Source organism: Chrysochloris asiatica, unplaced genomic scaffold, assembly GCF_000296735.1.
Source record: "Chrysochloris asiatica unplaced genomic scaffold, ChrAsi1.0 scaffold00013, whole genome shotgun sequence".
NCBI lineage: Eukaryota > Metazoa > Chordata > Mammalia > Afrosoricida > Chrysochloridae > Chrysochloris > Chrysochloris asiatica.
Genome location: NW_006408531.1, coordinates 20430403 through 20455310, shown reverse-complemented (window position 1 = coordinate 20455310; position 24908 = coordinate 20430403). Strand labels below are relative to the sequence as shown.

The 24908-nt window shown below is 38.6% G+C and overlaps 1 protein-coding gene across 1 annotated transcript in view; it reads right to left on the bottom strand.

Moving 5' to 3' along the window:
* Positions 1-24908, bottom strand: part of MOXD1 (monooxygenase, DBH-like 1) — a 153715-nt gene that overhangs the window by 5172 nt on the left and 123635 nt on the right. Inside the window, exon 10 of the mRNA XM_006834723.1 lies at positions 18962-19104. Coding sequence (XP_006834786.1) covers positions 18962-19104 — 143 coding nt within the window. The remainder of the gene's footprint in view (positions 1-18961; positions 19105-24908) is intronic.

Here is a 24908-nt window from a genome sequence, read left to right as displayed (position 1 = left end):
ATAGTGACCTTATGTACAGCAGAACGAAACACTGCCCAATCCTGCAACAACCTCACTACTGTGTTGACATGCTTAAGTCCATTGATGCTGCCACTTGTTGGGGGTCTTCCTCTTTTTCTCTGACCCTCCACTGTACCAAACATAATAACCTTCTACAGCGACTGGTCCCTCCTGACAGTATGTCCGAAGTATGAGAGATGAAGTTTGGCCATCTTGGCCTCCAAGGAGCACTCTGGCTGTACTTCTTCCAACACAGATCTGTTGGTTCTTTTGGCAGCCCGTGGCACTTTCAGTATTCTCCTCCAACACCATAACTCAAAAGCATCAATTCTTCTATGGTCTTCCTTATTCACTGTCCAGCTTTCGCATGCATATGAGGTTATTGAAAATACCATGTCCGGTGCACCTTAGTCCTCACGCTGACATCTTTGCTCTTCAACACTTTAAAAAGGTCTTGTGCAGCAGATCTGCACAGATAGAATGTAGAAGAGATCAAATCCAAGAATTCTTATGCTAGAACCAAGCAAGTGGGTAAACTGGGGGATGTAGTCACCAATGTCTGTGAGATAGTGTGTTTAATGTGCTTAAAACTGAGCTTCTCATTTATACTCCTAACTTTGTTCAGGCTCTATGATACTACTACACTAACAAACTCCCTACTTCTCTCTCTACTCCTTCATAACCTATTTAATACCATACTTCCAGATTTTATATGTCTCTTTGAATCTCTTTATCTATCTATCTACCTATCTATTGACCTCTCCAACCTAGCACCATACTTCCAGATTCTATATGTCCGTTTGTTGATCTATCTATCTGCAATCTATCCAACACTATACTTCCAGATTCTATATGTCTCTGTCTCTCCAACCTGTCTAACACCATACCTCCAGATTCTATATGTCTACATATCTATCTGTCTATTATATAAATATCTTTAAAGTTGCCAAGTCAGTTCTGATTCCTGGCAACCCCATGTGTCAACGGTTTTTACCAACCAGGGACTTTACTTCCAGAGTGTCAGTTGCCTTCTAGTCAGCTGACTCTTGGAGAGCTCATTTGTAGCAGAGTAGAACTGTGTTTCATGGGAATCTCAATGACGAATTTTTTGGAAGTAAGTCACTTGTCCTTCTTTCTGAGGTACCTCTGGGAAAACTCAAGCCTCCAGTCTTGCTTGTTGTTGTTAAGTACCGTGGAGTCGGTTCCGACTCATAGCGACCCTGTACAGGGTTTCCAAGGCTGTAAATCTTTACAGGAGCAGAAAGCCTCATCTTTCTCCTGTGGAACCGCTGGTAGTTTCGAACTGCCGACCTTGAGGTTAGCAGCCCGATTCGTAACCACTACGCTACCAGAGCTCCTTGTCTTGCTTAGCACCTAATATGTTAATGATTTGCACTATCCAGGAACTCCCCATTTCTCGATTTACCCTAAAAAAGAGAAGGAGACAGAAAGAGGAAGAATCCTGAATGGGTGAGCAGTTTTCTTAGATTAAGCTTTAAACCAGAAACAACTAGCCTTGACGTAGCAGCTTAAAGTTCTTCTGCTGTCTTCCTTGAGTGTCAGGGGTTAGTTAGGGATATTAACAAAGTTATAGAAGTTAAAAACAATTATATATCTGCACATCTGATTCATGAATAAACATATAATGAAAGGCTTCATTTAAATAACACAGTAGTTGAGAAAGACAAATAGGATTAATATGAATTAACATTGTTGGGCAATTTACTTTTGTAAATACAACATAAACTTTGAAATGTGTTTTTTCTTAGAAGGTAGCAGGGGTTACTGCAATAACCTTCAAGGGTAGAGTGCGGTTTGATTTTTTCAGCAAAGATAGAATATTTTATATTTGTAAATTCAGACCAGTCAACAGACAACTTTGAAGTTAAACTGACCCCTTGCGATATAAATTGAAAAGGAGATGAAGGTAGGTAGTCTGTGTTTATATTTTTCTTCTAGTCCTCTCTGGAAGTCCCACTCCTGTTTTACAAGTCTTATTGCTAATGTTTTGCTGAGGAATAAAGGGGAAGAGGGAAAGAAAAGAAATGGAAAATCTAATCAAAGAAACAGTATCCTGAATGAAACTATATCACAGACTCTCCCTCCACCAAATAAATAAATAAATATGCAATCACAAACTGGTAAAGCAAACAGAAACTCAATTCCAGACTTCCACTTTTGGCCAGCTCTGAGTAAACGACACAAGATTTCCCCTCATGTTGTAAACAACTCAAAAACTGAACAAACTATATGAAAGAGCTGTTTTGTTTTGAGGCACTGAAAAAAAGACAGCACAGAACTGTGATTCTCCACATACACTTGTCGGTCATGAACTCTATGTGCAACCCAGCTTCCTACCTGGAGGCATTTTCTAGACCCTGGTGTGGAAAGGGAGATTCGCATGCAGAGAACTTCGATCTTGCTGACTTAAAGAGACAACATCAGAATTAGGGAGTCCCGAAAGAGTACTGGAAAGGACAAAATTACACAGACAATTTAGAAACTTACAAATCTGTGTAAGGATTTTCTGAATCTGTGATTGAATAACAAGCTAACTATGAAACAAAACTAATCAGAACAAAAAGGGCACCTATTGCCTTTAAGTATATTCTGATTTGTGGCAACCTTATGTGGTACAGAACAGAGCCTGTGGTTTTCTTGGTTGGATTCTTTATGGCAGTAGATCACCAGACCTTTCTTCCACAGCACCACTGGGTGGGTTGGAATTGCTAATCCTTAGGTTAGTAGTTGAATGCAAACCATATGTACCACCTTGGGTCTTCAAAATGGACTATGCATAGGATAAATTTCCACAAGGCTGGAAAAAAGAACAATAGGAAGGCACTCAAAATGTGACAGGGGAAGAGCTGCCCCCTCGAAGTAGAGTTGACCATGAGGAAGTGAATGGAGTAAAAGCTTTTAGGACCTTCATTTGCTGAGGGAGCACAACTCAAGAAGAAACAGCTGCAAACATCCACTAATGATCAGAACATGGTACATATGAAGTACACATTTGGAAGTTGTTAAAAATGAAATGGAATGCCTAAAGATCAATATTGTAGGCATTGTTGTAAGTGTTGTCAAGTTGGTTCCAACCCATAACAATCCTCTATAGAGTTTCCAAGGAATGACTGGTGGGTTTGAACCACCAAACTTGCTGGTAAGAGTCTTGTGCTTATCCAAAGCGCCACACCAGAAATGAGTTGAAATGGACTGCTATCGGACATTTTGAATCTGACATTCATATAGTTTATTCTGCCTGAAAACACAAATTCAAGAAGAATAGCATCACATTCACTGCCAAAAAGAATATTTCATGATCTATCTTGTCCATGATAGGATAATATCCATATGCCTAAAAGGAAGACCACTATTCTTTTAAGTTAAACAGCAATCACTAGAGATGGTAGGATGAAATTGAAGAATTCTACTAACTTCTTCAGTCTGAAATTGATCAAACATGCAATCAAGATGTATTGATAACTACTGGTGATTGGAATGCCAAGGTTGGAAACAAAGAGGAGGGATCAATAATTGAAAAACTTGGTCTTGGTGATAGAAATGATCCTGAAGATGGCATGATAGAATCTTGCAAGACTAATGATTTATTCATTGCAAATGCTTTTTTTAAACAACATAAAAGTCAACAATACACATATGGACTGCATCAGCTGGAATATACAGGAATCAAATTGACTATTAATAATCAGAACATGGAATAAACGAAGTATGAATGTACACATTTGGCAGTTATTACAAATGAAATGGGATGTAATACATCTGTGGGAAGAAATGGTGGAAAAGCTCCATATCTTCCACCAAAACAAAGCCAGGGACTGCTTGTGGGACAGACCATCAATTGTTTATACGCAAATTCAAGCTGAAGCTGAAAAAAAATTAAACCAAATCCAGGATGTCAAAATATGACCTTGAATATGTCCCAACTGAATTTAAAGATCATCTGAAGAACAGATTTGATGCATTAGATACTAATGACTGAAGACCAAAAAAGCTGTGGAATGACATCAAGAACATCATACATCATTAAACAGACAGGAAAGAAACAAAAAGACAAAGGCATATGCCAAAGAGACTCTGGAATTTACTCTTGGGCTTAGAGAAGCTAAAGCAAATAGAAGAAATGAGAAAGTAAAAGATGAACAGAAAATTTCAAAGGGCAGCTCTAAAGGAAAAGTCTTGTTTTATAATGAAATGTGCAAAGACCTGGAATGAGAAAAACATGGTCAGCATTTCTTAAGCTGAAAGAACTGAAAAAAAATTCAGGCTTTAAGGTCAGAAGTTTGAAACTACTAGCTGTTCTGCAGGAGAAAGATGAAGCTTTCTGTTCCCATTATGATTTATAGTCTTGGAAACCCTGTACAGGGCCACTATGATTTGGAACCGACTCCATGGCACATAACCACCACCACCACCATGGGAAAAATAGGAGTCCTGGTATGACACTGTCAGATAAGCACTGGACCACAAAGTCAGTTTGAACCACAAGATCAGAGGTTCAAACTCATCAGCTGCTCCTTTAGAAACACTATAGAGTTGACAAGAGTCAGAATCAACTCCGGGCACTGAACAATAACAACAACATGTACAAAATATTGAATAATGCAGAAAGCATCCAAAGAAGATGGAATGTATATACACAGAGTCACTGTACCAAAATGAAATGGTCACTGCTCAACCACATTAACAAGAATGTAGAGCAACTGGAACTGTTACATATCACTGGTAAAATGCAAAATGGTACATTTTGGAAAAACATTTTGGGAGTCTTAAAAATAAATCTAAACTTGGTACACAATCTACTGACTCACCACTATCCATACAAGATAAATGAAAAGATAGTCATACAAAGCTAATACAAAAATGTTCATGGTCACTTTCTTCAGTGTTTCCAGGAATGGGAAACAACCTAAATGTCCTTCAATTAGAAAATAAGTAAACTAATTTATAAAAATGGCATTGAAGCAGGGTTATTCGACCTGCCCTGACTTCACAAAGGGTGAAGATGAAAATCACCATCAGCATCAGCCCAAGGTTGATTCCTATGCGGCTGAGGTCAGATATACCTCACCCTCCAACATTCTTTACTAATTCTGACACCAACCGTCCCTCCCACAGAGCTCCCTACTTCATAGCTATACATGATAATTCACTGTAATAGCAACGCTGAACTCTCTGTAAAGCCCACTTCTCCATCGCTTGGCTCTGATGCTGAAGTGCTTCTGCCAATTTTCTGGTGCCACCACCTTCTGTCCCTGGATTGAAGAAGTTCAACACACAGGGATCCTGGGATCCAAAGGGTGTGCTGTACTCCTGATGGTAGTGAGATCCCCTCTCTGGCTTATTTTATATTCAGCAGGATGGTAAAATTGACCAATCCTCACATTAGAATTCCAAGGCTTTACAATCACAATGAACTCTGTTAACACTCACTTACAATTGAGTCATATAATCCTGTCAGCATCTTTTACCACCTTCACTTAGCCAGACTCATTAGGAAAAAAGCTGTTGGCAATAGTTACAAAGACTACAGCTGTTGGTGCTGGTTGGTGGTTACGTGTGGTGGAGTTGGTTCTGACTCATAGCTACCCTGCATAGAATTTCTGAGGCCATAAATCTTTATGGGAGCAGAAAACCTCATCTTTATCCCATGGAATGGCTGGTAGTTTTGAACTGCTGACCTTGAGTTTAGTAGCCCGACTTGTAACCACTCCACTACCAGAGATGATATGGTGGTGGTGGTTATGTACCGTGGAGTTGGTTCCGACTCATAGTGACCCTGTACAGGGTTTCTGGGGCTGTAAATCTTTACAGGAACAGAAAGCCTCATCTTTCTCCCATAGAATGGCTGGTAGTTTCGAACTGCTGACTTTGAGGTTTGAAGCCCGACTCGTAAACATTATGCTACCAGAGCTCCTTAAAGACTATGGCTAGAAGAGCCATATTAAATAATTCACTGCACCACAATATCCATACAAGGATATACAAACACAGATGAATTTTAGAAACACTATTCGGAGACAAAGAAGTCAGATATAAATGATTACTACAATACGATCCCATTTATGTAAAAATCTTGAAAAGATCAAACTAATATACAGTGACACAGAAGGGAGATCTGCAGTTTCTTGGAACTGTGTTCGGGAAATGAGATAGTCTTTGAATAAACATAAGAACTTTTTGTGATGATGGAAAAGTTCTCTATGTTGTTTCATAGGGGGTAAATAGCTGCTGTTGATGTTAGGTGCAGTCAAGTGAGTTCTGACTCAGAGCGATCCTACCTAGAACAGAAGTAAACCCTGCCTGGTCCTGCTCTCGCCTCACAACCATGTTGCGGCCACTGTGTCAGTCCGTCTCTATTTTGTTGAGGCTCACATTTACCAAGCATGGCATCCCTCTTCAGAGATGGATTCCTCTTGAAAACATGTCCAAAGAATGTGAGGCAAACTCGGCATCATCACTCCTAAGGAGCATTTTGGCTGTACTTCTTCCAAAACAGATTGTTCTTTCTTCTGGCAGTCCATGGTATATTTAACACTTTTTGCTAACTTCATAATTCAAATTCATCAATTCTTCTTTGGGCTTCCTTATTAATTATCCAGTTTTGCATGCATATGATCTTGATTGTATGCTACTTCCTGAAATGGTTAAAAGTTCACCAATTCTTTTTGATAGTGACTCTGTGTATTTCTTCTACCTTCTTTTAATGCTTCCTGAATCATTCAATATTTTGCCCAGAGAATCTTTCAATATTGCAGCTGGAGGCTTGAAATTTGTCTTCAGTTATTTCAGCTTAAGAAATGCCAAGTTCATGAGAGCCAAAATATGACCTTGAATATATCCCACCTGAATTTAGAGATCATTTAAAGAACAGATTTGATACATTAAACACTAAAGACTGAAGACCAGAGAGTTGTGGGATGACATCGAGAGCATCATACATGAAGAAAGCAAAAAGTCATTAAGAAGACAAGAAAGAAGGAAAAGATCAAAATGGATGTCATAAGAAACCCAATCATACAGGAAAGAATTTCCATGGTATTTTATGCTTTGAGACTAATAAGAATTATTACTTTAATTAAATGAATGGGAACACAAATTGATAAAATTGGGACAATGGGGAGGTTGCAGATTTAAGGAAATATATTTAAGACAACAAATAAATTATAACAGAAACAAAAGAGTTAAACACTGAATTTTTAAAAGAATGCTTGGGGAATATACTAAATAGATTAGATATTTTTTCATATACATAATATAAGAAAATTTCCCTAAAATAAAGAAGTAAATACATATTTGAAATAACATATTTGAAAGAAAATACATATTTGAAAGAAATTGTATTTTAGGAAGATTTGATTCAGAATGTTCAACAATGACATGTATTCAATTTAACTTATGGAAAAAAACCTACAAGTAAACAAAGAATTGTTCCATTCATCCAGAGAGATATCTCAAAGGAAAAATCGTGCGACCTCAAAATTTTATGTCTAATCAAAATGATGTTCAAGTATAAATGTAGAAATTCTCAAACATGAAAAACTCAGGCATAAATCACCCAGAAGTCCTTCTTGATTAAACATTTTTTTAATAAAATCTTGATGAATCAGATTAAGGAATTAAAAATATATTCCTATCAAAATTAATGGTCATAATCAATTCCAATTTAATATAAAAGTCATATTAAATAATTGTGGTAATTATGATATCTAAAATAATGTAAATATTCAAAAATTTCAAATTATAAGAAAACATAATTTCAATAATAAATACCTAAAGGTGGGAGAAAATGTGAAATTATTAATGCTCTTATGTTTCATAATCCAAAACTGAAACATGTATAAAAATGAGTCCAACAACTTAATGTTTTTTATGATCTCTTTTCTTCAATATTGAGTCCTTTTATTCTTTACAAATTAAAAACTCTTATAGTTAAAAGCAGGAGTCCTGGTGTGGTGCTGTAGGGTAAAGCACTATCAGTTTGAACCACTAGGTTGGCAGTTCAAACTCACCGCTCCTTGGAAATCCTATATAAAGTTATTATATGTAGGAACTGACTCAATGGCACTTAACAATGAATTCCATTTTACTTTCATGACTACGAGTTAGTTATAAGTTATAGCAACAAGGCTATAAGTCTTTTTATGGGAGCAGAAAGTCTCATCTTTCTCCTAGGTAGCAGCTGGTGGAATTAACCATGACCCCTGCAGTTAACAGCCCAACACGTAAGTAACACATTATGCTACCAAGGCTCCCTTGCTAAAAATAGTATACATATTATAATCTTTATAGGAATATTTTGTCTACCAATCTTCTTATCTATAATTATACACATAGAAGGAGTCCTGGTGTGGCACTGTGGATTAATGAGCCAGACTGCAAAGCCATTTGAACTGCAAGGTTGGCAGTTCAAAGTCACCAGTTGCTCCTTGAAAACCCTATACAGAGTCGCTATGGGTCAGAACCAACTCAATGGCATGTAACAACATACACATAGAAAGCTGTTTGTAATAGCATGCAACTAATATTAACAGTCCATCTACCAGTTTGTTGTACAGTGGTGGCTTGATTTACTATTATGCTGGACACTCTGCCACCAGTATTTTAAATATAAGCATAATCACCTATGGTGAATGATAGCTTTGAACACAGCTTTCACACTAAGACAGACTAGAAAGAAAGATCTAGGGATTTGCCTCTAAAAATTAACCAGTAAGAACCCTGGGGATCACTACAGAAACTGCCTAAGAGAATACTGGAAGATGAGACCCCCTGAATTGGAAGGTTCTCAAAAACCTACAGCGGCTGCAACAATGGACTCGAGTACAGCAATGCTTATTAAGATGGTGCAGGCAACATTTGATTCTGTTGTACATAGGACCACCAGGACGGCAACTAACAACAACAACAATGTGGTATGTGCCATTGAGTCAGTTCTGACCCATAGTGGCCCATGCACAACAGAACGAAACACTACTCCGCCCTGCACCATCCTCACAATTACTGTTACCCTGGAGTCCATTGCTGCAGACACTTTGTCAATCCATCTTGTTAGGGGTCTTGCTCTTTTTCACTGAATCTCCACTCTATCTAGCACGATGTCCTTCTCCAGGGACTGGTCACTCATGATAATATGGCCAAGGTAAGAGAGACGGAGTCTTGCCATCCTGGCTTCTAAGGGGTTTTATGACTGCATTTCTTCCCATACAGATTTGTTTGTTCTTCTGGAAGTCCATAGTACTTTTAATATTCTTCTCCAACACCAAAGTCAATGCATAAATTCTTCTACAGTCTTCCTTATTCACTGTTCAACTTTCCCATGCATATAAGGCTATTGAAAATACCATGACTTGGGGTCAGGCACACCTTAGTCCTCAAATGGATATCTTTGCTCTTGAACACTTTAAAAAGGTCTTGTGCAGTAGATTTGCCTAATGCAATACATTATTTGATCTCTTGACTGTTGTTCTATCAGTGTTGATTGTGGATCCAAGCAAAACGAAATCTTTTACGAATTCAATCATTTCTCCATTTATCATGATGTAATTTATTGGTTCAGTGGTAAGGATTTTTGTTTTCATTACATTGAACTGCAATCAACAGCATTGTCGTCATTGTTAGATTCCATCAAGTCAATCAATTCCTATTTACAGCAACTTTAACCACAACAGAACTAAACATGGCCCAGTCCTTTGCCATCCTCACAATCATTGTTACACTTGAGCTCATTGCTGCCAGCACTGTGCCAATCAATTTCATTGAGATTTTTCCTTTTTATCGTTGACCCTTCACTTTACCAAGCATGAGGTCCTTCTCCAGGTACTGGTCCCTTCACTGAAGTTTATTTCTAGGTAATGAAATTTGAGGTGTTTTCTTTTGCTTTCTTTCTAACATTTTCTGCATTACCTAAATTCTTTATCATAAGCATGTGTACTTTTTACACATTATGAAACCAAAGTGATTTTTCCTGTAAAGAAAAAGAAAAAATAACTCCTTTGACTCTTTTTTTCAGACATAGAAAGAAAAACAACCCAGGAACTTTGCGTTACGTAAATCTCACTAAGACTGTAGATAGTGTTGGTGTGTGGTACAGCAGAGAAGACACAATTTATCTAAATTCATTATCTAGTCTGTCATCTGAGTGTTGTGAGGCTGTTTCCTTTTTTTCCTTAAGTCTTGCCAAGTCTCGTAATAAGCAGAGAAAAACTATCCTCCAGAACAGACAATGAAGTTGAGACTAGATGTAGTCGTCTTTATTTTTTTAACCAACTCATTCTCTATTCCTAGGATTGCTACAGAATTTTTACAGTAAACCACAGCACCTAATTAATCATTACATTAAAAGCAGAAGATAAAAGATTCTGGGTAATAGACTATAGGATATTTCGTTTGGATATTGTACCCTGAAGTCAAATTAGCAATATCCTTTTGAGCAAGACAGAAAAAAGCTTCCAAACCAGTTACCTCCTTCTGATCTTTTAGCCAGCACTTAGTGGGTTTGGCCTTCAACAGCATTTATGTCACTGTGTTGATGAACTGGACTTGGAAGTCTGATTTAGAACTGAACCATGGATTTCAAAATAGAGGCTCTTTTTTTTTAACTTGTATTTTTGATGAATAAATACATTTGACCATGAAGTTAAATCGGTTTATGTGGGTAATGGCACCTCAAAAACAGCCTTGTTCTCTTTCCAAATGATGAAAACTTCAACTTCCATACATGCTGGGGCAGACCAAAAGTTTGGGCACTGACAAGGGTCATTGGGGAATGGAAGCTGAGCATTTCGGGAGACTTCACACAGATTAGAACACAAGATAATAACTGAACCACAGAAGAATGTATTTCATTGATTTTGTAAACTTGCAGTTTTAAATGTCCATTTCAATATTTTACAAAATTAATCTTGACTGGGAAACAATTCTATTCAATATGCATTTTTAAATGACTGTTTCTGCCTCACTAAGGAATTACTGGAGTCTGAGGGGACAATGCAGGATAAACAGTAGTTTAAATCCACCATCCTATACAGCATTGCTATGGGTTGGAACCTACTTAAAGGCACTTAATAACAAGAAGGAATGGTTTAGGGGCACAGGGGGCCCTGTAGGATAAGCATTGGACTCCAATAGCTTCAGAATCTCTTACTCTCTAATTTTATCCTTTGTAAAACTGGACTAACATGTCTTATTCTATTAGTCACAATTGTGTAAAAATAAATGAATGCATCCATGTGCAAATACTTAGTAGACTGCAAACTAATTTAGAGAAATCTTTTTGTTACTTTCATTTTATTACTTTGTCATTTTATTTGGTGATCATTGTTGTTTGGATAAGAACTCAGTAGAACATATCTATAATCATAGATTTAATAAAGTAGTGTTCTTACAATCTATAATCTATAGGAAAAAAACTAGAAAGTATTTATATTTTTCTTCAGCACCTGTCTTTTATCACATGCTCATTAAGTGATTTTTTAGCCTCCCCTTAAATATATTCCCTCAAAATTCTGAGTAGGTTTTGATTAATTATATAAGTCATTCATTTTGAAAAGTTATAATCATTAGAAACTGCTTTCTTATATAGAATCAATATCTACTATCCCTAAATTCCTAATAACAAAACACTGCCATTGAGTAGATTCTGACTCATAGTCACTTTATGTAGAAATTCTGAGATTAAATCTTTACGGGAGCAGACAACCTTAGCTTTCTTCCATGGGGCTGGTGGGTTTGAACTACCAGCCTTGCAGTTAGCAGTCCAACAGCGAACCCATAGCACCAACATGGCTCCTTAAATTTCTACTAGTCGAACTAACTATCTAGAAAAAAAAATTTGTTGGTTTTTGTATATACATCTTACTATATCCACAACAGAATTCTCAGTTGCTGCTTCAAATATATTCCCCTAACATTATTCACATATCACCACTAAGTCTTTATTTTCTCTTTTCCTCATTACCTCCTTGAGATACAATCAATCCAAAAGTATAAAGATAACTTGAATATAACCACTTCTCTACTCCACTGCAATTACCATGCTCCAAGGCATCAGCGCCTCTGAATAGGACAATCACAACAATCTCTAGATCGTCTTCTCTTCAGTCTTACCCTCCTAGTGTCCTTTCTAAACAGTCAAATTGACTTTGTTCATACCATAAACAGATTCTTTTTGCACTTAAAATACAAAGTCCTTGTGCTGCCTACAGTCTTACGTGACCCAGTCCCATTTGCTCAAAATGTCTTCCCATGTTCTCTATCTTACTGTATTACTCCAGTACAACTCACCTTCTTGCTGTTCCTTGCACACACTAGCTTTACACACACCTTAGCTTCTCTCTGTGTCTCACATACTGTGTATCCTTCCAAAGATGACACCTCATCATTTTCATGTCTCTACTCAGACATCAATTACCAGAAGGCTTTCACCACTACTGAGAGTAGCAACACGGCTCTTGAATATTCCAATTGTCTTCATAACATCTACCACTAGTCAATAGTTTAGTTGTTGTTGTTGTTATTAAGTGCTGTTGAGTTGGTTCTGATTCTTAACTATCATAGAGGGCTTATGAGGCTGTAAATCTTTACTGGAGCAGAAAACCTCATCTTTCTCCCATGGAGCATCTGGTGGGCTTGAACTGCAGACCTTGTGGTAAGCAGTCCACTGCTTACTTAGCCTGCAGTTCCATGAAGGATAAACACTGAACTGCTGACAATTCTTTTTTATTATTATTTTTATTTATTATCTCTCCCTCTTCTACCATATAATCTGAAGAGGCTATTCATAATATTTATCTTGTTTTATATATATTTTAGATTCAGCAGCTTCTATGTTGAAGTTAAAATACTTCAGCAGCTTCTATGATAAAGTTAAAACACTAAACAAGATAAATATTTTGAATAACCTCTTCAGATTACATGGTAGAGGAGGGAGAGATAATAAGTGTAGTTGTTGTTATGTGCCGTGGAGAAGTTCCAACTCATAGCGACCCTGCACAGGGTTTCCAAGGCTGTAAATCTTTACAGGAGCAGAAAGCCTCATCTTTCTCCCACAAAACAGCTGGTAGTTTCAAATTTCTGACCTTGCAGTTCGCAGCCTGATTCTTAACCATTATGCTACCAGAGCAGAGAAAATAAATAAACAAGTATAAACTTAAAAAAAAAAAAAATTTTAATGGTTAACAGTCCAGTAAAGTCCTTGAGACCTTCATTTGCTGATGGGGCACAGCTCAAAATGAAGAGAAACACCTGTAAATATCCATTAATAATAGTAAATAGGAATGTATGAAGTATGAATCTAGGAAAATTAGAAATTGCCAAAAATTAAATGGAACGCATAAACATCAATATCCTAGGCCTTGGTGAGATAAAATGGACTGGTATTGGCCATCGTGAATCTGACAACCACATGGTTTACTATGCCAGGAATGACAAATTGAAGAGAAATGGCATCATATTTATCATCAAAAAGAACATTGTAAGAACAGTCATGAGGTGCAATGCTATCTGTTATAGGATGACATCTATACACATACAAGGAAGACCAGTTAATACCACTGTTATTCAAATTTATGCACCAACCACTAAAATCAGTGATGACAAAATTGAAGAATTCTATCAACTTGATCAAATATGCAATCAAAATGTATTGATAATTACTGGTGATTGGAATGCAAAGGCTGGAAACAAAGAGGAAGGATCAGTAGTTGGAAAATATGGCCTTGGTGATAGAAATGATGCTGGAGACTGCATTACAGAATTTTGCAAGACCAATGATTTATTCATTGCAAGTACCTTTTTTAAACAACATTAAAGATGACTATGCACATGGACTGCACCAGATAGAATACACAGAAATCAAATTAACAACATCTGTGGAAAGAGACAGTGGAAAAGCTCCATATCATCAGCCAAAACAAGACCTGGAGCAGACTGTGGAAAAGGTTATCAATTGCTCATATGCAAATTCAGGCTGAAGCTGAAGAAAATGAAAACAAGTCCACAAGAGCCAAAATATATCCCACCAGAATTTAGAGATCATCTGAAGAACAGATCTCTAGAAGAGTTGTGGGATGACATCAAGAATATCATACAGGTAGAAAGCAAAAGATCAGTAGGAAGACAAGAAAGAAGGAAAAGGTCAAAACAGATGTCAGAAAAGACTCTGAAATTTGCTCTTCAGTGTAGAGATGCGAAAGCAAATGAGAGAAGTGAGGAGGTACAAGAGCTGAGCAGAAAATTTCAAAGGTCAGCTCGAAAAGACAAAGTCCAATATTTAACGAAATGTGCAGACTTGGAGTTACAAAACCAAAAGGGAAGATTGTGCTCTGCATTTCTCAAGATGAGGGAACCAAAGAAAAACTTCGGGTCTCGACTTGCGGTATTGAAGGATTCAATGGGCAAACTGTTATATGATACAGGAGGAACTCTGGTAGCGTAGTGGTTATGAATCAGGCTGCGAACCGCAAAGTCAGCAGTTTGAAACTACCAGCAGCTCCGCGGGAGAAAGATGAGGCGTTCTGCTCCCATAAAGGTTTACAGCCTCAGAAACGCTGCTCAGGGTCGCTATAGGTTGAAACTGACTCAATGGCACTTAACAACAACAACACAGAAAGCATCAAAGTAAAATGGAATACACAGAGTCACTGTACCAAAAAGAAATGGTTGATGTTCAACCATTTCAAGAGGTAGCAAAGGATTAAGAACCAATGCTCCTGAAGGAATAAGTTCAAGATGCATTAAAGGTATTGGCAAAGAACAAGGCACTGGGAATTGATGAACACAAATTGAAATCTTTTAACATACTAATGTGGCACTGGAGGCACTCACTCATCTGGCCAACTTGCTAGAAGAGATCTGTATATGTACCCATTCCAAAGATAGGTGATCCAGTGGAAATCATCAGACAATATCATTGATAATTTCATGTGAGTAAAGTTTTACTAAAGGCAATACAAAAACAGTGGCAACCATACATTGACAGAGAACTTCCAGAGGTTCAAGACTTATTCGGAAGAAGACATAGAATTAAGGGTATCACTGCTGACATCAGATGGATCTTGGTTGCAAGCAGAGAATACCAGAAAGATGTTTACCAGTACTTTACTGACTATGCAAAGGCTTTCAATTGTGTGGATCATGACAAGCTATGGACAACAATGTGAAGTATGAGTATCCTGGAACACTTAATTATGCTCATGTGGAAAGTGCACATAGAACAAGAGGCAGTTGTTCAAACAGAACAAGGGAACATCAAATGGTTTAAAATTAGGAAATGTGTGTTCCAGGGTTGTACTCTTTCACCATACTTATTCAATCTGTATGCTGAACAAATCATCTGAAAAGCTGGATTATATGAAGAAAAACGCGGCATCAGAATTGAAGAAAGACTCATAAACAATCAGTGATATACAGATGATACAAACTTGCTTGCTGAAAGGCAAGAGGATTTAAAACACTTACTGAAAAAGACCACAGTCTTTGGTATGGGTTGCATCTCAGTGTAAGGAAAACAAAAATCCTTGCCACTACACCAATAAACAACATCCATATTAATGGAGAAAAGATTGAAGTTGTCAATGACTTAATTTTGCTTGGATCAACCATCAACACTCACCTCACAGAAGCAGCAGTCAAGAAATCAAATGATGCACTGCATTAGGCAAATCTGTTGCACAAGACCTTTTTTAAGTGTTGAAGAACAAAGACACCAGTTTGAGGACTAAGGTGTGCTTGACCCAAGCCATGGTATTTACAATAACCTCATATGCATGTGAAAGCTGGACAGTGAATAAGGAAGACCGTAGAAGAATTGATGCATTTGAGTTATGGTGTTGGAGAACAAACAGATCTGTGTTGGAAGAAGTACAGCCAGAGTACTCCTTGGAAGCCAGAATGGCTTCATCTCTCATAATTCGGACATATTATCAGGAGGGACCAGTCACTGGAGAGGGATTTCATGTTTGCTAAAGTTGAGGGACTGGAGAAAAAGAGGAAGACCCCCCAACAGTATGGATTGGTACAGTGGCGGCACAGCAATGAGCTCAGGCATACCAATGGTCTTAAGGTTGGTCCAGGATAGGGCAGTGTTCCTTTTGGTTGTGCGTAGGGTTGCTATGAGTCGGTACCAACTCGATGGCACCTAACAACAATGGCTTCTAAGATATACAATTTTTCTGAAAAGAACGTAACAGTCTTCAGATTGCTACCCTTAGAAATACCTCCTTGCACTGTCAACCCTTGGTTGATGTTAAAGATTATGTTGTTGTTGTGAAGTGCTGCAGAGTCAGTTCCTACTCATAGTGATCCTTTATAGGGTTTCTCAGTTGCGGCTGGTGGGTTTGAACTGCTGACTTTGCAGTTAGCAGTCCAACGTTACCATATAGTGTAGGGATTGTGTGCTGTGCTATAAATCTTAGCTCCTAGTGTGATGCTGTGGGATAAAGCACTGGACAGAAAGGTCAGTTTGAACCACAAGGTTGGCGATTCAAACTCACCAGCTGCTCCTGGGAAACCCTATATAGGGTTATTATGAGTTGCAACCGACTCAGCAACACTTAACAACAACAAACAACTTTGGAAGTTCAAGATGACTTGAAGTACTTGCTGATGAAGATCAAATACCACAGCCTTCAGTGTGTATTGTACCTCAATGTAAAGAAAACAAAAATCCTCACAACTGGACCAATATCATCATGATAAATAGAGCAAAGATTAAAATGGCAAAAGCTTCATTTTGCTTGGATCCACAATGAACACTCATGGAAGTAGCAGTCAAGATATTAAATAACATATTGCATTGGCAAATCTGCTGCAAAAGACCCCTTTAAAATTTAAAACAGCAAAGATGTCAATTTAAGGACTAAGGTACACCTGACCCAAACCATGATATTTTCAATTGCTTCATATACATGCGAAAGGTTGTTGTTGTTATTGTCAGGTGCCATCAAGGCAGAACCAACTCATAGCGACCCCATGCACAGCAGAACGAAACAATGTCCGATCCTGGGCCAACCCCACCACCGCTGCCACACTTGACACCATCAATGATGCCACCTGGCGGATCCATCTCGTTGGAGGTCTTCCTCTTTTTCTCTACCCTCCATCTTACCAAGCATGATATCCTTCTCCAATGACTGTTCTCTCCCGACAATTGACAATATGTCCAAAGAATGAGAGATGAAGCTTAGCCATCCTGGCCTCCAAGGAGCACTCTGGCTGCACTTCTTCCAAAACAGATCTATTGGTTCTTTTGGCAGTCCATGGCACTTTTAGTATTCTCCTCCCAACACCACAACTCAAAGGCATCAATTCTTCTACGGTCTTTCTTATTCATTGTCCATCTTTCGCATCCATATGAGGTTACTGAAAATACCATGGCTTGGGTCAGGCGTACCTTAGTCCTCAAGCTGACATCTCTGCTCTTCAACATTTGAATAAGGAAGACTGTAGAATAATTGATGTATTTGAATTATGATGTTGACAAAGAATATTGATAGTACCACGGACTGCCAAAAGAACATACACATCTGTCTTGTAATGCTCTTTGGAAGCCAGGAAGGCAAAACTTTGTCTCATATACTTTGGACATGTTATCAGGAGCGACTGGTCTTTGAAAAAGGACACCATGCTTGGCAAAGCAGAGGTCAGTGAAAAAGAGGAAGACCCTCAGTGAGCTAGATTGGCACAGCAGCTGTAACGATGATCCAACACGACAATTGTGAGGATGGCGCAAGAGCAGACAATGTTCCATTCCTTTGTGCACGAGGTCCTTATGAGTCAGAAGCAACTTGACAGCAACTAACTACAACACACCTGTGGTTACATCCCATTTGGGAATGGATTTTCTTTGTTATGGTAATAAGATGCTATTGTTGTAGGGTGTGTTTTATGCCAATCTCTGTTGAGATATAAAAAAGCAGAAATGGGTAAAGACAGATGCAGGCTGCATGAAAATCACCAAGGAGCACAGAAACTTGAAAGAGACAAGAACTTTTCCTCCAAAGCAGAGAGGGAAAGACTTCCTCTAGGACTAGCAGCCTGAGAAAGTACATCTCTGTGTGTTAAAGCCACCCACTTCTATTTCTGGGAAGCAGCACTAGGTAATTGAGACAGCTGGAGTCTGAGAACGGGAATAGGAACCAATTCCCTACAGACATCACACTTTACCTCAACAATGAGAGTGGCTCACCACACCACAACTGGTTATATAGTGTGGTTGTGCTGACCGCCTACTTTTCTTCTGGGTGTCTAGAATCTGGGTACATGCAAACAGAGGATGCTTATGCACTCGGTGTCCAATAACCTCTCTGTGCATTGAATCTCACCTTGAGTGTCCCCAGGCGATAAACTTACTTCATACATACAATCAGCTATGGGTGAAAGTAAGCCTGTCCCATATGACTCCACTAGAAGAAGACTACATGAAACTTGCATCTACTTTTCTGTGGACGTTGTCCGTGTAACTATTCCTTTAGTTGTTTTTTATTTGTATCCTTTCCCCTCTATAAATATTTATAGTAAAACTATATGCTGAAAAGAAAAAGAAAAAACAAAATTATATGCTGAGTCTTGTAGGTCCTCCTAGCAAGTTACCGAACCTGGGATGGTCTTGGGAACTCATGACATAGCAACCAAGAAGTTTATCTCATCCCCCCAGTTCAAAATAATTGAATAGAAGAGCACATTAAAAAGTCCCATAGTATGATAATGAACCCAAGATAAAAATAAAACCTATCCGTCCCTGTGTGGTGCTGTGGGTTAATGCGCTGAACTGCAGAGTTGGTTGGAACCACAAGGTCGGTGGTTCAAGCTCACCAGCTGCTTCATGGAAACCCTGTACTGGGTTGCTATGGGTCAGAACCAACTTGACAGGCACTTAACAGCAGTAACAATCCTTCCCTAAAGTACATCACCCACACCCATTACCCATTCATTTACTACTTACGTGACGGGCCTGTAGATCTCCTTGACACCGATGAACTGAAGTTGTTCCATAATGTCTGGAATACTTGCACATCGAGTCAGGTTAATTCTTGGGTAATAAAGAAGGTAGGAGAGACACATTTCATTCCTGGTGCTTAGTCCTCCCTGAAATTGGAGATAGTTTATAGAGAAAGGTATATGTTTCAACAGTTTAAAAACCTGGGTGGTCTTTGGTGAGTTCTATTGAAATATCCCTACTCCCTAACTGCCATCAAGTCTATTCTGACTCATAGCAACCCTATATAAGGTTACTGATGCTATAAATCTTTACAGGAGTAGACAGCCTCATCTTTCCCCCAAGGAGCAGTTGGTGGGATTGAACTGCTGACCTTGTTGTTAGCAGCCTAATGCCTAACTCATAGTGCCACCACGGCCCCTTTTGCTTTTGTACATATGCCTTTAATATGATGAAGAATTTCTATTCCAATTTTGCTGACACTTATAACAGCCAAGCCAGTAATGTCACACTGTTCATTTCAACACTGAAATATAATAAATTTCACATCTGAAGGGTAGTAATCTACATGACAATTTAGCTTTGAAGAAGGCAGTGGTACATAAGATAATGTATCACCCTCTTCTTGACAAGAAACATTTGAGTAAGAGGATCTAAATTCCCTGTGTTAATGACCCAACAACATGCAGTCAAAAGGATTAAGCTGCTACCATTTTTTGGCTCAATAAGCAACTACATTCTGGTTTATCACACACCCTTCTTTTCCAGATGTGGGCTATCTGTCTCAGGAAGAAAGGGGCAGATTGGTTGGACCATGGACCCACCATCTTCCCTTTCATCCAGCTGTCCACAAGTGGATGAAAAGGACACTGGGCTACAGAGCTGTTGGAGCATCAGTACAGGAATTATGAGTCATACTGTGAATGTTTATAATAAAAATAAGAGTAGGAAAGGAAAAGATGGTAATGACACATTTAAAAATGAACAGAATCAATCCACAGTCCATCTCGAAAAAGTTCCCTTTTTTAAAATTTTACTAATTTAATAGTCTTCTTATTTTTCCATTTATATAATGTAAAATTCTCACCACAGTGAACATTTCAGAGAGGATCATGGAGATGTTTGCTTAACATGGTACCAAGCAGCTTGATAAAATTTTTGTCTGATCTCACTGAATTTTCTTGAAACTTGTCATTATATGTATTGTTGTTGTTAGGTGACATCCAGTTGGTACTGACCCATAGCGATCTTATGCACAGCAGAACAAATTACTGTCTGATCCTGGGCCAACCTCACTACTGTTGCCATACTTGAGTCCATCGATGCTGCCTCTTGGCCAATCCATCTCATTGGGGGTCTTCCTCTTTTTCTCTGACCCCTCCACCTTACCAAACATGATATCGTTCTCCAGCGACTGGTCTCTCCTGATAATATGTCCGTAGTATGAGAGACAAAGTTTAGCCATCTTGGTCTCCAAGGAGCACTCTGGATACATTTCTTCCAAAACAGATCTGTTGGTTCTATGGGCAGCCCATGATACTTTCAGTATTCTCCTCCAACACCATAACTCAAAGGCATCAATTCTTCTATGGTCTTCCTTATTCACTGTCCAGCTTTCACATGCATATGAGGTTATTGAAAATATCATGGCTTGGGTCAGGCACACCTTAGTACTCAAGATGACATCTTTGCTCTTCAATACTTTAAAAAGGTCTTGTGCAGCAGATTTGCCTAATGCAATATGTCGTTTGATTTCTTGACTGCTGCTTTCATGATGTATAAACATCAGTAATTTTTTTTTTTTTTTTTTTTTTTACATACTGTAGGGGAGTTATTTACATACTGTAGGGGAGACAGATTTCATGTTTTGTTTTGCTTTTACTTTTTATTGTGATTACAGTGCAAGTTTTACAAAGCAAATTGGTTTCCCAGTTAACAATTCATACACATTTTGTTACATGCCATTGATTGCAATCCCCACCATGTAACAGCACTCCTCCCATTTCCTTCCTGTGTCTACCGTTCCCATGTGTTCTTCTTTCCTATCCCTTCCTGCCTTCTGAGCTTTGTCCCTGGACAAAGCACACACTTGATTGTTCTAAGGAAGGGCTACGTCCCAGGAGTTACTGCTCATCTTCCATCCTTGTCTGTTGATGAGGTGGTGGGTGGGGGTGGGGGAGAAGAGGACGTGGGTCGTGGTGGTATGCCATCGAGTCGGTTCTGATTCATAGAGACCTGCTTAGGGTTTCTAAGGCTGTAAATCTTTATGGGAATAGAAAGCCTCACCTTTCTCCCATAGAGCAGCTGGTAGAAACACAAAGTCAGAAGTCCAACGGTACCCCACTACAACAACCAGACCTCCAAGGATTGAATAGGAGAAACTAGAACAAAATGCCGAATGATACAAAAGACCCAGTATGCGTCACAGATTTCACAATTTAAATATAAGTAAATTATCTATTAAAATTAATTACCCTATCTTTAATTAGTGTTAATACTCAGCAGTTCATTTCCTATCTTGGTTTTCTTTCTTTCTTTTTTAAAATAATATATTGCTTATTCTTAAGAAGCCTTAGCTACATAGTACATAGTGAGCTACACAGTGGGCTGCTAGCCACAGGGTCAGCAGTTTGGATCCCCAAGTTGCTCCTCAGGAGAAAAATGAGGCTTTCTGTTTCTGTAAAGATTTACATCTCCAAAACCCTACAGAGGTCGCTGTGAGTCACTTGACAGCATCAATAACCATATTCTTCAGAAGCCCAGGTGGTGCAGTGCTTAAATGCTTGGCTACTAATTGAAAGGTCAATAGTTCGACCCACCAATCCCACTGCAAGAGAGACGTAGAGGTCGCTTCATAAGGATTTGTTGTTGTTGTTAGGTGCTATTGAGTCAGTACTGACCCATAGCGACCTTATGCACAGCAGAACGAAACACTGCCTGATCCTGGGCCAACCTCACTACTGTTGCCATGTTTGAGTCCATCGATGCTGCCACTTGGCCAATCCATCTTGTTGGGGGTCTTCCTCTTTTTCTCTGATCCTCCACCTTACCAAACATGATATCCTTCTCCAGTGACTGGTCCCTCCTGACAATATGTCTGAAGTATGAGAAACGAAGTTTGCCCATCTTGTACTCCAAGGAGCACTCTGGCTGCACGTCTTCCAAAATGGATCTATTCGTTCTTTTGGCAGCCTATGGTACCTTCAATATTCTCCTCCAACACCATAACTCAAAAGCATCAATACTTCTACGGTCTTCCTTATTCACTGTCCAGCTTTTGCATGCATATGAGGTTATTGAAAATACCATGGCTTGGGTCAGGTGCACCTTAGTCCTCAAGCTGACATCTTAGCTCTTCAACGCTTTAAAAAAAGTTCCTGTGCAGCAGATTTGCCTAATGCAATGTCATTTCATTTCTTGACTGCTGCTTCTGTGAGTGTTGATAGTTGATCCAAGAAGAATAAAGTCCTTGACAGCTTCAATCTTTTCTCCGTTGATAAGAATGTTGTTTATTGGTCCAGTGGTGAGGATTTTTGTTTTCTTTATATTGAGATGTAATCCATACTGAAGGCTGTGCTCTTTGATCTTTATCAGTAAATGCATATCACAGGTTATTAATGAGCCTTCCTCCAATCCTGATGCCACATTTTCCTTCATATAATTAGTTTCTTGGATTGCTCCGCATACAGGTTGAATAAGTATGGTGAAAGAATACAACCTTGTCACACTTCTTTCTTAATTTTAAACCTTGTAAATCATAAGGGGCACTTTTACACTTTCCTATAGTGAGTCCTGGTATGGACTAATGCATCAGACTGCAAAGTCGTTTGAACTGCAAGGTTGGTGCTTCAAAATCATCAGCTGCTCCTTGGAAATCCTATACAGGGTTGCTATGGTTCGGACCTGACTCAATGGCACTTAACAACAACAACATAGTGATGTTCTGGTAGTATAGTGGTTATGAATCGGGCTGCAAACCTTAAGGTCAGCAATTGGAAACTACCAGCTGTTCTGTGGGAGAAAGATGAGGCTTTCTGCTCCCGTAAAGATTTACAGCCTCGGAAACCCTGTACAGGGTCACTATGAGTTGGAACTGATAGCACATAACAACAACAACAATAGTGATGTTGGGAGTTCTGGTGTGGCAAGGTAGATGAAAGCGCTGAACAGCAAGGTCGGTCTGAACCTCAAGGTCAGTGGTTCAATCTCACTGGCTGCTCCTTGGAAACCCTATACAGGGTCACTAACAACCTTGGGCACCTACCAACTGCACAGAGCTGCTAGGAGTCTAGTCTACCCATGCAGACTGTTGAGTTCTTGCCCCATTCTTAACACCTTTGCTCTTTCATATGGATTTTAGTATCAACGTGTTCCATGTTGTTAAGAAACCAAAGGTTCAAATCATAAATCTTGTGGATTTTTCTTTTACATCAAATTTATAGATTCATTTGAATCAAATTTATAGATTGTTTTGAATTAAATTTATAGATTAATTTGAATAGAAAGAACATATTTTACTGAGCTTTCTTATTAATGAAAATCAAGGTGTACATTAAAATTTCTCAATACAAATTTGCAAATTATTTCCAGAGATCAAATATATCTTATATTAGATTTTGTTTCTATGTAACTTATCATTTTAAGTTGTATTTTCTTTCAGACAGGTGTCTAAGCACTAAAGTACAATTCATTTCATATATTACCAATTTTCACCAGAGGTTTGAAGTAGAAAATCACTGTATCTTTGAATTATGTTTCATTCTTCCTTTATAACCCTATAACTTATGTTTTCCTTTTTTGGCAAAGTACTGAACATCAGCATTAGTAATAAATAAACTGACTCTAAAAAACATGTTTCTTATATTTCATAAAGCTAGACATTTTCTATAGATTTTTTAAATCTAAACTTTATCTTAAGTCCTGGTGTAGTATAGGCCAAACATTGTACTGCTAAGCAGAAATCTGGCAGTTCAAACCCACTAGCTGCTACTGGGAAATCCGATACAGTGTTGCTATGAGTCCTAACTGACTGGCACTTAACAACAGCCTTTTTCTGGGTAAGGCAATACCCTTCTATTCCTGGTTTTCTTTTTCTTTCTTTTCATGACTGAGTTACTTTTATGCATTGTTGTTAAGTGTGGAGTCAGTCCCAACTCATAGCAACCCTGCATAGGGTTTCCAAGGAGCAGATGGTGAGTTTGAACCATCAACCTTGTAATTCAAACTGACCTTGCAGTCCAGTGCTTTACTCCACAGTGGACTCCTTTTCTACCACTATTTGAAATAACCATGTCTTTTTCCTTGCACCCCTTAATGTGTTGTTGGTGTTGTCAAATGCCATTGAGTCAGTTCCAATTTATAGTTACTCTATATGAGGACTACCAGCTGTTCTGTGGGAGAAAGATGAGGCTTTCTGCTCCCGTAAAGATTTACAGCCTCAGAAACCCTGTTCAGGGTCATTATGGGTCGGCACCGACACAACGGCATTTAACAACAACATATGAGGAGTGGCTGATGGGTTTGAACTTCAGCCTTTCCATTAGCAATCCAGTACTTATCCTACAGCACCACAAACAATATACTTTCTAATTTAAACCAATTTGTCATTTCTTAACTGAGCCAAAAACTTTTGTAACAATACATTTTTACATATATTTATATAAATTATAAATATGTTAAGTGCCTTCAAGTTAGTTCCAAACCTTGTGTAGGGTTTCCAAAGAATGGCAGTTGAGTTTGAACCGCTAACCTTAACGTTTAAACCGACCTTAAGGCCGGGTGCTTATTGTGCTGTGCCCTGGCAGGACTCCATATAACCATAGTCCTGGTTTGACGCTGTAGTTTAAAGTGCTGGACTAACTGAAAGTTGTCGGTTCAAGTTCACAAACTGCTCCTCGGAAACCTTATACAGGCTTACTGTGAGTTGGTACTGACTCCAGGGCACTTCACAACA